Source organism: Canariomyces notabilis (genome assembly GCF_033297395.1).
Source record: "Canariomyces notabilis strain CBS 508.74 unplaced genomic scaffold N656scaffold_3, whole genome shotgun sequence".
NCBI lineage: Eukaryota > Fungi > Ascomycota > Sordariomycetes > Sordariales > Chaetomiaceae > Canariomyces > Canariomyces notabilis.
The window spans coordinates 1,023,911-1,035,318 of NW_027041825.1; the positions used below are offsets into that span (position 1 = coordinate 1,023,911).

The following is an 11,408-nucleotide window of genomic DNA, read 5'->3' on the forward strand; positions in this document are numbered from 1 at the left end:
GGCCGGCAAGAGCATGTCTCTAGAAGAGCTTGGTTGCCCTCAGCCTCGAAACCTCGGGTTGGTTGACTTTTAAGCCTTGAACTATGAAGGTTGCATCGAGATCGACAGGGAGCTCGGTGATACCCCTCCATGCAGTTTCGTCGGGCAGTTGTGCGCCCTGCGGGGCAGCACAAGCAGATCTGTTACAGGCCGAGGACCGGTTGCTCTCTTTGATGGCATCAACCATAATGGAGAGAAGTCTAGTAGCTTAGCGCGCTAAGCTCACTTCCATTGGTTAACAGTGATAGCAGTGGCAGATTGTTTGACAAGAATGGATTACATCTCATCAGATGCGAAGGAGGGGAACAAGGAGAAAGGGGCTGGCTCGGCTGGGGTTGGGCGGGCTTGCAAATGTCGCCATGTGCAGAGTGGATAAAGAGCTCCACCAGGAAGGAATCCAAACTGCATTACTGCAACGGGCAAAAGAGGGGTTGCAGGTGTTTGGCGGGGTAGTGAAGATGATGAGAAGAGAATCAACAATTCCAGCAGGTTGAAGCAAATGAGGATCAAAGAAGGCAACGCCACCAAAGAGCTTCAATTCTCTGCTTCGGGCGGCACGTATGCCATCGGGGGAAGGTGGCCATGTTTGATGCGCAGATTCCTATCAAAAGTGGCCGTCCATTCCGTATGAATGGCAACCGGTTAAATGCCCTGTCCGACTGCTTCGCCATCCAGTTCCAAGTTTCCGTGCGGTTGGTCTGTCTGGACGCCAGTTTTGGGAAGGCCTAGAGCGTAGATATAACATCCTGCTATATCGCCACCTACCTGTTGCTTGCGTCTCGCGGTTCACCGCTCTCATACCCCGCCGAAGTCAATGGCTGAGCGTGCGGAATCGGAGTTCAACGGCTCTCAACCTGCTAGGTGAATTCCTGGATTCCAAGACACAAGGCCGCACATTACCTTTAGGTAGTCAAGGCCGCGGAGGCAGTTCCTCTTCCGCCCTGCTCGCGTTCTGAGTAGCTCAGTTAGAGCTTCAGCTCTTCAAACTCCAGAAACACATTTTTTGATGAAGCTTTAGCTCCTTTGTGCTGTGTAACCGCCGCTGTCTGTCAGGTTGCCATCAAACCATGATCCGATGGTAACCTTAGAAGCAGGGTCCACCACAAGTGTACTATACAGTACATACAAGACAGTACCTTATGTAGGGAGGATGGGCCAGCGGGAAAGACAACGGTTCAGGGACTCGTACTGTACTGTACGGACATACAGTACACTACGCAGCCGTCAATTCTGGTCGAACACTCAACAGGTGGGACAATTTGACAAGTGGGTGGGGGAAGGGAGGCAGCGAGTGCGTCGGGGTTGCAGTTAAAGAAGCTGTCTGCTGCCACCGTCCTATCCATGGATCGTACTGCAGCGTCTTGCTGCTGTCCCGTCCTTGAATCAATACCTTACCTATGTGCACTATAGGTATGTGTACACCGCTGCTTTGACTCTGGCTCCCTTTCAGTCTGGTTTCCCGTTCTCGGTCGGCATACCTGTAGGCTTGAGCAGAAGCAATCGATGCAGGGAAAATGGGCAGTAGATGAGATTGTTCTTCCAGGGTCTCGAGTACCTATATCAAATCAACTGACAGCCAGAGCTGTCTCCCGCATCCAGCATGCACATCTCCCGTCACACCTAAGGTAGGAAAGGGAGCGCCTCCGGGGCTGGTAGCGTGATAGGTCTGCATTGGCGATACCCAACATAAACTCCACAACAAGTTCGCTTCGACACCGAGGCAACTGCGGCAGGGGTGAGAACTCACACAAACTTTATGGGTTGCCTATCTCAGTATGTCAATAGGACATAATGTTGAGAATCTGAGGCCGCCCGGGCGTCCATGTTGGGCAGCAAGAAGCTGGAAGGAGCACCGTTGCTGGGCACTACTAATATCACGGCGAGAAGGAATGCACCGTGTTTCAATCCGTCTACCGCATCATCTCCCCTCCAATGTTCGGCTCCGGCTTCTTTTTGTCGATGAGCCGCTGGAGGCGTCGTAGGTTCTAGGGATCAGCCGGGTTCTCCTTCGCGGTAACTTTGCTTGAGGTGGTGTGGGATTGAAGGCTTTTGCGCAGTGACAGCCATTCGAAGTAGCCCGCAGGAGGCCCGACCCAATTCCAGGTTGCGAAGGCGGGGGTGTTTTAGCGCAGTGACTAGGGAGGTACTTACAGCACTTACAGTACAATAAGTCACAGACACACTCAGGAGCTTGGCCCTAAGTATGTACCCGGCCAGGGGCTTCCAAGTTCACTGGTCGGCCACGCAAGACTGGACTACGCTAGGGCCGCTGCCAGGGGTTGGCTGGGCTTTGCTGTCCATAAACCGAACCTCACCCAAAAGACCCTGAGAGCGCTTTCTATCCCTTCCTCACCACGCTCCTTTTTGTATACTGTACTGTTTTCGCCCCTTTGCTGCGGCTCCTGGTCTTCCAGGGCGCAATTTGTGCCAACAGACGTTGTTTCTCCAGGTCAGTACATGGTCGTCTTGATTGCCTCAGGTCTCTCCCCTGTCTGCCTTGCCGCCTTATTGCAGCCTCAAGCCTTGGACCTCGATTCCGTTCCCGGCGCCCTGAGGCGGGTGTCGGAAAGCCATAGATGTGGCGGCGCCGGCGCCAAACAGCGACGCAAGAGACGGGCAGCAGACAGGGATGGACAACCCAGCTCTCCCCAGCCCTCTCGTGACCCTGAATGCCCGTCCCTTCAGAACTTGTGTGGGATCTACATACCCCTGTCTCGAGCGCACCGCACCGCACAATTCGAACTTCGCACTCTGCCGCCGGCGTCAGATTGCTGACCGCAAAGCCCTCTTGGTATAGGCATTAGAGAGGAAGATACCCGTCGTCCAATCCGTTCGCGTCGTGTATGAAAAACCCGTGTACCGTTAGTGACAGAGAAGGCGAGCGAGATGGACGACTTCTTCCGCACCCAGCAGAGTCCCCAGGGCGAGGCCCAGGTGAGCAACGCGTTTGTCTCGCCGCCTCGCAACGGGCCTCTGCTGCCGCGCCGGTTCACCACTGATTCCGGTCGTGTACCAACACTGTCATCGATTACCACGATTCCGCGCGCTGCCGAGCCGCAGGATTTTGCTACTACCACGGTACGTTTGACAAGCTCGAAGGGCGTCAACGCAGCTACACAGTAGAGCGTTGGCCCAAAAAAGCTGGGAATGCCGGGCTAACACGGATCGCGGCAGACCCTGCATAAAGTTCAACTGGTGCGTATTTCTTCGACTTCTACCGCAGCGCCTTAGTTGCGTCCTTTTCCATGTCGGGTGCAGCGGGCAGCTTGCGGCTACAACGTAAACCCAAATCTCTGTTTCGAGGCGAACTTTGGCTGCCAATGATGGCTCCCCGCGTGAGAATTGCGCTTGGAAGAAGCTGCGGCTGACTTGATGGCCACCATTGACGCCATCATTCACAGCTAGAGAAGAAGAGATTAGACTACGAGCGGCTTCGGGAGCACAAGCGGCGCTTCGAGGCCGAGATTCATAAGCTGGACGCCCAGCAGCGACAGGAGGAGAGGGAACTCCAGCAAATGCAGGAGGATATAAACGCCAGGTTCGGTGGGCATCAATCCGAGCCAACAACACCCCCTGAATACCGCGAGACTTCCGGGTTCCCATCGATATTCTCTCGGCCGAATCGATATTCAACCTCGAGCCTCACTTCACCTCCCGGCCTGTTCAATCGCCCTGCTCGATCCGGCTCACTGCTCACCTCGCCTCTATCCGGGACTCTCCCTTCTCGATTCGCCTTTGATGACCAGCTCCCGTCGCGCTCAGTGCCCGGTTCACGGAGGAACAGTGACGAGGACGAGAAGGAAGAGGCGGTTCGCCAGGATCCCACAAGCCATCGCTCAACGAACGCGTAAGTGCTTTTCATCGATTTTGATGCGACTTGTTCAGACCAAAGTGAGAGTGGTAAGGCTGGGCCTCAGGGTTGTTAAACTTTGTGAGCCGCCTGTTCCTCTCCCGCCTTCTATCTCATACTGTTGCCATTGTTGGATCTCTTGGTCTTCATGGAAACCTACGGGGTATTTTCATCCTGAGTACCCTGATGCGGACAATAAAGAGGTGCAAAGTCATCTCTACCCCTATCACCCGGCGTGCCCCGTCGGCAAGCCCCCTCGACGTGCCCCTTCCCCGTTTCTCTTCGACAACCCGCTCATCTCTATTCACGGGGGAGGACAATAGCTACACCTACGCCTTGATTGTTCCTTCAATAATGACCAAACAATACCAAACCTCGATTGCTTTGCCCTTCTTATCCTTCCCCATATCTAATTTCCTGCAACCCAGTGGTGGCATTTCTCTCTCTCCACCTCTTTCACTTTGCGTCTACCCGCGATTTCTTCATCGTCGCTTCGCAGTTTCCTTACTCAAGCCTTCATTACCCAACGCTGCCGGTGATCGGTTTCGTCGGTCGGGTTTTCTACGCTTCAGTAATCTCTCTCCCACAGCGGTGTTGACCTGTATCAATTCAAACTTGGTCGCTGACAAGCAGCTCTTCCAGGCTCAATCGATATTCTATGCCCGTAACCCGGTCTCGGACCTACTTGGGCGATATCGGGCTGGAGGACAGCAACAATACGACCGGTTTCCTGTTTGGAGACGAAGATTCGAACGTGGGCGAAACTAGAACGACTCCCACGGCTCAGGTTGGTAACAACGACGCCTTCCCATCCTTATTTCGGCAGCAAACATATTCGTCAATGGTGAGTTTCTGATTACTGTGTTGTCTTGCGACTCCTCCAACTGTCTCTTCGAAGCCCTCCCTCGCAGCTCTCCAAAGTCAGGTCATCTGGGAGCCTCGACATTTCCATCTACTTCCCATTGTTCAGACGGATCTCGTTCCCGGGGAAGTCGCGTACCTTATGATTAACGTGGTGTGCGCCTGAACCGGCCCCACGAGATGGCACAATCATTTGCAAACCTCTTCCCACCCATCTTCCTCCACTGCTTTTCTCCTCCAATCACTCATCTCCCCTGCAACAGCACTGTACTTTTCCAACCAGTTTCGTATTGTACTCCTTCATCTTGTGGCCAAGTGGACTCAAAAGAAAAAGAAAGGAGGCACAATCTCGATGCTGTCATTTGAAGTGTTGTTGGCTCAGCTTGTTGACATACTTTGAAGACGACTGCGTCCTCCTCTACCCTAGATCTTAGCCCTGCTCAAACCTCAGAGAATTCATTGTCAAGCAGCTGGAATAGTATTAACAAGCATCGTCATCGGCAGAGCATGTCTACCATCGGCTCCACGCAGCTCAACGGGGCGCCTTCCGTCGGCTCCCCGTCTGAGGCTAGCACTATCGGCAGTCGCGCCAGCGTTCGTCACTCCATCGATGGCATGAAGTTCCTCCCGGAGACGGCAGCGGCTACGTCGGATACCTCGGCATCCTCGGTTGTTTCGCCGCCCACGACTCACATCTTGGCTTCCCCCCCTAAGCTCCAGCAGTCCTATTCTGCCAACGACGTTCCCACTGTTAAGACCAATGGCTCGTCGGGCTTGGGTGCCAACGCGAACAATCATGCTCAGCAGCATTTCCATAACCACAACGCTAGCCTTGGTCGCATCCCCGCTGGCGCCATGCCGACCCGCCACAGCCGTGAGCTCTCGGCCGATGCGTCCTTGGCCAGCGCTCGCGAGCCTGCCAGCTACCCGTCCATTACGTCGACGCTGCAAGCTAGCGCTCCTCCCTTCGGCCCTGCTCTTACTCAGCCTCAGTCTTCTGCTCCTGCTGCCGCGGCCGTCACTGCGCCAACTGCGGCGATTCCGTATCCGTTTTATCCCCCACCCGCGGGATACAATCCCATGAACGGAAATCCCATGAACGGTTCTCCTGCCGGCTACAACAATCTTCCCATGCTAATGCAGAACCTGTCTGTCGGCAACCCGAATTCTTCCCCTATGTATTCGCAGCAAAACTTCACCGGCTATGCCCCTCTCTATAGCCCGGCACCAGCTCCTCGCCAGTCTCAGGACAGCCAAGCTCGAGTCATTCAGAGCCGCCGCCAGATGGACAGCGAAGGTTCGTAAGCCATTGCCATACCTCTCATATGTATTGTTCTCTAACTCTAATGCTAATGGATCATGATAGCCATGGCTCGCTTCAACAATCTGCCTCTTGAGCAGGTTGGCGGTACGATTTACTCCCTGTGCAAGGACCAGCATGGGTGCCGCTACCTGCAGAAGCAGCTCGAGAACCGCATCCCTGACCAGATTCATATGATTTGGCTCGAGACCAACCAGCACGTTGTTGAGCTGATGACTGATCCTTTCGGTAACTATCTGTGCCAGAAGCTGCTCGAGTACTGCAGCGACGATGAGCGCACCGTCTTGATCCAGAATGCATCCGCGGATATGGTGCGAATCGCATTGAACCAGCATGGTACTCGAGCCCTCCAGAAGATGATCGAGCATGTGACCACGCCGGTTCAGGTGAACATCATTATTGAGTCTCTTCGCCACCAGGTTGTCGAGCTCATCCAGGATCTCAACGGCAACCACGTCATTCAAAAGTGCCTGAACAAGCTGAGCGCGGCCGACGCCTCGTTCATCTTCGACGCGGTCGGCAAAAATTGCGTCGAAGTCGGCACCCACCGCCACGGCTGCTGCGTCCTCCAGCGCTGCATAGATCATGCCGACGGTGCACAGAAGGTCTGGCTGATCGAGTGCATCACTGCTCATGCCGTTGCCCTCGTGCAGGATCCGTTTGGAAACTACGTTGTCCAGTACATTATCGACCTCAATGAGGAGAGCTTCACCGAGCCGGTCGTACGCCAATTCCAAGGCCGCATCATCGCGCTCTCCAAGCACAAATTCAGCTCCAACGTTGTGGAGAAGTGTCTGCGCTGCGCTTCCGAGCAGTCCAAGGACATGATCGTCAACGAGCTCTTGACTGCTGGTGAGATGGAGCGCCTGCTCCGCGATTCCTTCGCCAACTATGTCATTCAGACGGCTCTTGATTACGCCACCCCGGTCATGAAACATCGTCTGGTTGAGACAATCCGCCCGAGTCTCCCAGCCATCCGCGCGACGCCTTATGGCCGCCGTATCCAGGCCAAGATTCAGGCCTACGATTCTCGTAGTGGTTCGAACACCAATGGACAGGCAACGCCTGTCGATCCCTCCGGTGGCCAGTCCTCTGTTCGCCCGAGCCACAATCGCGCCCTGTCCAACAACAACACCTCGATTCTCGCTGCTGGAGGGTACACCAATGGTGTCAACGGTGTTAACGGCATCAATGGCGCGAATGTGAATGGCGCCCGCGGTGCGGTTGCTGCATTCCCGAGCAGTGGTATGGTTGCTGTTCCTCCTCCGCAAGCTCAGGCTCCGCCGCCGCCGCCGCGTGCACAGCAATTTCCACCCCAGTTCCCCATGGGCGCTGGAAATGGGAGCGGCGAGACTCAGTGGCTCTAACCCAGCGCCGTGTAGCAGAGCCATCTGGCTTAGGATGGGCGTTACAAGAATTGGGCCTGGTTTCCTGCGTTAGTTACGTCTCCTTTATCACTGCACACTAGTCACGAAGGCGACATCGACCGCTATGACCGTAACGAAATATTTCCTATTTTGCACTGTTACCACTAGCGACGACTCTCACGGCATATCGAGCTTTCTTATGACGCGGTGTGGTACCGCTAGGCGACGACAAACAACTATCGAGCTCAAGCGGCCCTCGAGACTCATGACGGCCTTGTCTCGGGGAGTTTCCGCTTTGTTGTACACTATCCGCTCGATAGGTACGAAATCGGTCGCGACGGCATAGAGCGTTCTGGACGTAATTCTTCATCAGTCTTCCCCATGGCCATCCCCTTTGTCTCTTCGGTTCACGCTCTTCGGTTTTCTTTCGCGCTTCAGAGTTCGATCCTCTCGGATATTCCAGCATCCAGCCTCGTCCATTTTTCGGCCGTATCTTCTTGACGCCATTTGTGCACCACATGCCTAGGAATGGTATCGACGAGGATTTGACGGGAAAGTCAGACGGCTGCATACAGAATTTCTCCATTTCTCTTGAGGGAAATTGAGGCTCTATCGTGGTCTTGCGAAGCCACCTTCACCTTGGCGATGCATGGGCCTTCAGTCCCAGTGGTTGACAAGTGGGATGGTACCTCTCTACACTCTCCACACCCAGTGTTTCTCCCCGAAAGACCGATTACCATTTCGTACTCAGCTGCTGCATCCTGATTGTCTCTGAGGTTTGCATATGCAGAGCCAGCGGCAGGATGTCACCAGGTCCTTGGTTCTCGATTATATGGAGAGGACTGCGCAATGCACTTCGTCAACGACGGGATATCCGGTTTCTCTGGCATTCTTGCCTTGGGCTCTTCGTTCCTTTCTCATCCATGCTGCATACTCGCGGACACGGGTTCGCGCGGCACTGGATTTCGGGTTTCGGTTTTTTTCCCCCCATTCCATGCCTTTCGCCGCCATGTTTTTGTGTTTTACACCTGCCCCTTCCCCCTTTTCGACCCCCCACCCCCGCGCACTCGGATCGTCTACATGGATCGTCTACATGGCAGATTCTATCACCTACCTGCTGTTGAAGGTTGGACGGCAAGAATACTCCGACCCGACGAGAGATAGCACGGGAGTCGTCAGTCAGCCCTCAAGTCCTTGATTCCCTTCTTCACCATGCCCCTGCGGCTCAGCTTTGGCCTCCCGGCACCCGCTGGCCTTGCCGAGGCCTGTTTGCCTGTATTTAGAAAAAGAACAAAAAAGGGGATCGCGTTCTATTACCCTCGGGCTTCGATTCGAGTGTGCTTGGTGATGTGTGTGTAGGTTCGTCCTGATGTCCGTGATGTAGAGCAGATGTGTCATGTGATGAACAAGTTAGAATAATGCTGGTGTCTTTACTCTTTCATGGGAGTGTTTGCCATGCCCTTCGTTGATGGTGATGGCTCCCGTCTCTTGACCGCATTCCCCACGCAGCATTCTCCAAGATACGAAGACACGTTTCGTGATACATACCAGGCACTCATCCCGGCCCAGTCATGCTGCTTCAGGTAACAGTTTTGCCACTCTAGAGCTAGTACTTAGTCATCCCTCGTCTGACTGGATGATTCTTGAGCCGGTTAGGCCATGGGAACTGCTCGCAGAGTGTGAAGGGGTGCAGCTTGCTTCGATATCCGTAATTAGATTTGATGTTGGGATAGTCAATTCTCGGTGTCACTTATGTAATAGCAAACCCATGCTGATTTCAAGGAGGCCAAGTCATAGACAAGGAACGTTAGTACTAGCAAATTTCCCATCCTAGTACAACTCGTACCACACCTTGAAGTTGGGAAAACTCGGCTCAGGTCGACGCCGTTGAACGTGCTGACATTTGACTCTGGCCCGATTAGCGATGTGGTTGGCGATGCTTGTATGGTAGGTCTTCAGGAATTGAGAGGATGAGCGAATATAATGGCTGGCTGCACACCAGCAGGCATCCAACACAGGCCAAGTCACTTTGGCGGAGTGGTTAACGCGCTGCCCTGCTAATCACCAAGTTAGCAGCTTAAGGCAGTTCCTTCGGGAGCGTAGGTTCGAATCCTACAGGTGACGCTTTTTTGGACTTGTTTTGATCAAGTCGATCACACTATTTTGCCCGCAGAAGGAAAATGAGTGATCGGGCATTGGGCAAAATGGAAGTGAAGGAGATTGCGATGCGGTTGTTTTTGTTTTGGGACTGAGCAAGCCAGGTCATTCGTGTTGAAAGATATGCCATGGCTGGTTGTATGTAGGTCGATGTGCCCCATCGTGGATTGGCGGCATGTACGGATCACCCTTGACTCATCGATCTACGTAGATGCGATATCCCTTAATCTCCTGCCTCACAGGTATCACTCCCCTTAACATCGTCGAGCCATGATTACCCAGATAGTGATTCAAGGGTTGCGACAGGTTGTCACCCTGAAGCTACGGATCGATGGCCTGTGGTCGGCCATTACCGTCCAGAATGACATAAGATCCTGTGGGGTGAGATAACAGCCTCTGAACAGTCCTAGGACCCGGTTCGTTATGGGAATAGGCAGACACATGGGCACAGAATGACTGGCGAAAGCTGTGTACTGTCGATTGCTGATCTTCTGGGACTGTGGAAGGGAATTGGGGTAACAGCCAAGATTGACGTTGAGAAGAGCACACACGGGGTTGGTCTGCATCCCAACCGACAGAGATGCGCCGCGAAGTGAGCATAGACACAGCGGCAGCGAAGTGAACAAGAATAGGCAGATGTGGACTCTTTCAAACGCCAGACTCCAAACAAGCCGGGTAATCACGATGCAATTGATGAGAAGCCTGAGTTGCGGACAAATATCATAAACTGCCCCGTAGGGCACCTGTCCATTCCTTTTTTGCTCGACTAAACCGAATTTCCCAGTCCGGTGCTCCCAGATATCAATATGATGCACACCTTCGCCAGAACCCCCAGGCATGCGAGCCTGTCCGTTATGCCACTTCTCGACTGCGCAAAACAGAAGAACCAGGATCGAAACATCGCTGTTGCCATGTTCATCACGGGCCTCGCCTGACCGTTTACCGGTATCTCCAGAGGGACAGGGTGTTGTGGCGCTTCCAGGTCTTTCTCCGGCCAGCGCGTGTCTTGTTGTAGCGGTGGCCCTTGTTGAGACCGCGCGACTTCTTGCCGGTCGCGGTGAGGCCGCGAGCCTCGCGGTGCTTGTGGACGGGGTTGACGATCCAGTTGATGCGGGGGTCGCGGCGGATCGCCTTGTGCTGGGGGTCGACGAGGATGACCTCGTAGTACTTGTAGGTTGAGTCCTGGTTGATCCAGTACGAGTTGAGGACGCGGAGGTTGGCGCAGCGGCGGCCGACACGCTCCTCAGCGGTGGCCTTGAGCGAGCGCTGGTACTTGAGCTGGTTTACACCCTGGTTGGTGGGCTTGCCTGCACGAGGAAAAGCCGGTCAGCAGTCCGTTCGCAAAAGCCGCTCGCATCCCGATTGAAGAACATCGTCCTCACCATAAGTGGCGCCCTTGGGAACAGGGCGCTTGCGGCCACCACGGCGGACACGCACGCGGTAGATGACATAGCCCTGCTTGGCCTTGTAGCCAAGGCGGCGGGCCTTGTCGGGGCGGCTGGGCCTCGAGGCGCGGTGGATGACGTTCAACTGGCGGAGCTATATTGATGCACTCTCAGCAATGTTCAACGAGTGTATAGCAAGAACGGGGCCAGTCGCAGTTTCATGACGAGCGATTCCCAGGCTGCTCGGGAAACAATCGCATCGTCGAGAAAGCCGCTCAAGCCTCCGTCCACAAATCGTTCGAGGGTGCTCAACTAACCTCCCAGCAGCGAACTCGCAGAAGGAAGCGAACGACATCGCTCTGCTTCTTCTTCGAAAGCTCCTCGAGGTACTTGAGGGCACCCATTTTGCCTGTGCAATTCCACGGTCA

At 54.4% G+C, this 11,408-nt stretch overlaps 3 protein-coding genes and 1 non-coding gene across 4 annotated transcripts; 2 read left to right on the top strand and 2 right to left on the bottom strand.

Annotated features, from left to right (window-relative positions):
• Positions 1-2,589: 2,589 nt before the first annotated feature.
• On the top strand, positions 2,590-7,511 carry N656DRAFT_399660 (ARM repeat-containing protein). The gene is made up of 6 exons (XM_064809529.1): positions 2,590-3,117; positions 3,214-3,234; positions 3,441-3,886; positions 4,532-4,733; positions 5,255-6,047; positions 6,117-7,511. The coding sequence occupies exons 1-6, from the start codon at positions 2,926-2,928 to the stop codon at positions 7,436-7,438; spliced, it is 2,976 nt and encodes a 991-aa protein (XP_064673347.1). The 5' UTR covers positions 2,590-2,925; the 3' UTR covers positions 7,439-7,511.
• Positions 7,512-9,461: 1,950 nt separating this feature from the next.
• N656DRAFT_t28 lies at positions 9,462-9,562 on the top strand. Its single transcript has one exon. It is a non-coding gene; the product is annotated as a tRNA-Ser (tRNA).
• Positions 9,563-9,641: 79 nt separating this feature from the next.
• On the bottom strand, positions 9,642-10,304 carry N656DRAFT_775740 (uncharacterized protein). The gene is made up of 3 exons (XM_064814497.1): positions 9,902-10,304; positions 9,807-9,837; positions 9,642-9,737 (listed from the first exon to the last, which is right to left on the bottom strand). Exon 1 carries the CDS (start codon positions 10,193-10,195, stop codon positions 9,917-9,919), a length of 279 nt encoding a protein of 92 aa, XP_064673348.1. The 5' UTR covers positions 10,196-10,304; the 3' UTR covers positions 9,642-9,737; positions 9,807-9,837; positions 9,902-9,916.
• Positions 10,305-10,534: 230 nt separating this feature from the next.
• N656DRAFT_702936 (60S ribosomal protein l15) lies at positions 10,535-11,384 on the bottom strand (the record flags this gene model as incomplete). Its single annotated transcript, XM_064811065.1, has 3 exons — positions 10,535-10,902; positions 10,978-11,134; positions 11,298-11,384. The coding sequence occupies 3 exons, from the start codon at positions 11,382-11,384 to the stop codon at positions 10,535-10,537; spliced, it is 612 nt and encodes a 203-aa protein (XP_064673349.1).
• Positions 11,385-11,408: the final 24 nt, after the last annotated feature.

What these genes read in the sequence shown, in the direction of transcription:
- N656DRAFT_399660 (XM_064809529.1), top strand. Translation starts at nt 2,926, where the DNA reads ATGGACGACTTCTTCCGCACCCAGCAGAGTCCCCAGGGCGAGGCCCAG. An exon ending in AGGATTTTGCTACTACCACG is followed by an intron (nt 3,118 to 3,213) that starts GTACGTTTGACA and finishes GGATCGCGGCAG; the next exon opens with ACCCTGCATAAAGTTCAACT. An exon ending in AGCCATCGCTCAACGAACGC is followed by an intron (nt 3,887 to 4,531) that starts GTAAGTGCTTTT and finishes CAGCTCTTCCAG; the next exon opens with GCTCAATCGATATTCTATGC.
- N656DRAFT_775740 (XM_064814497.1), bottom strand. Translation starts at nt 10,195, where the DNA reads ATGCTCACTTCGCGGCGCATCTCTGTCGGTTGGGATGCAGACCAACCC.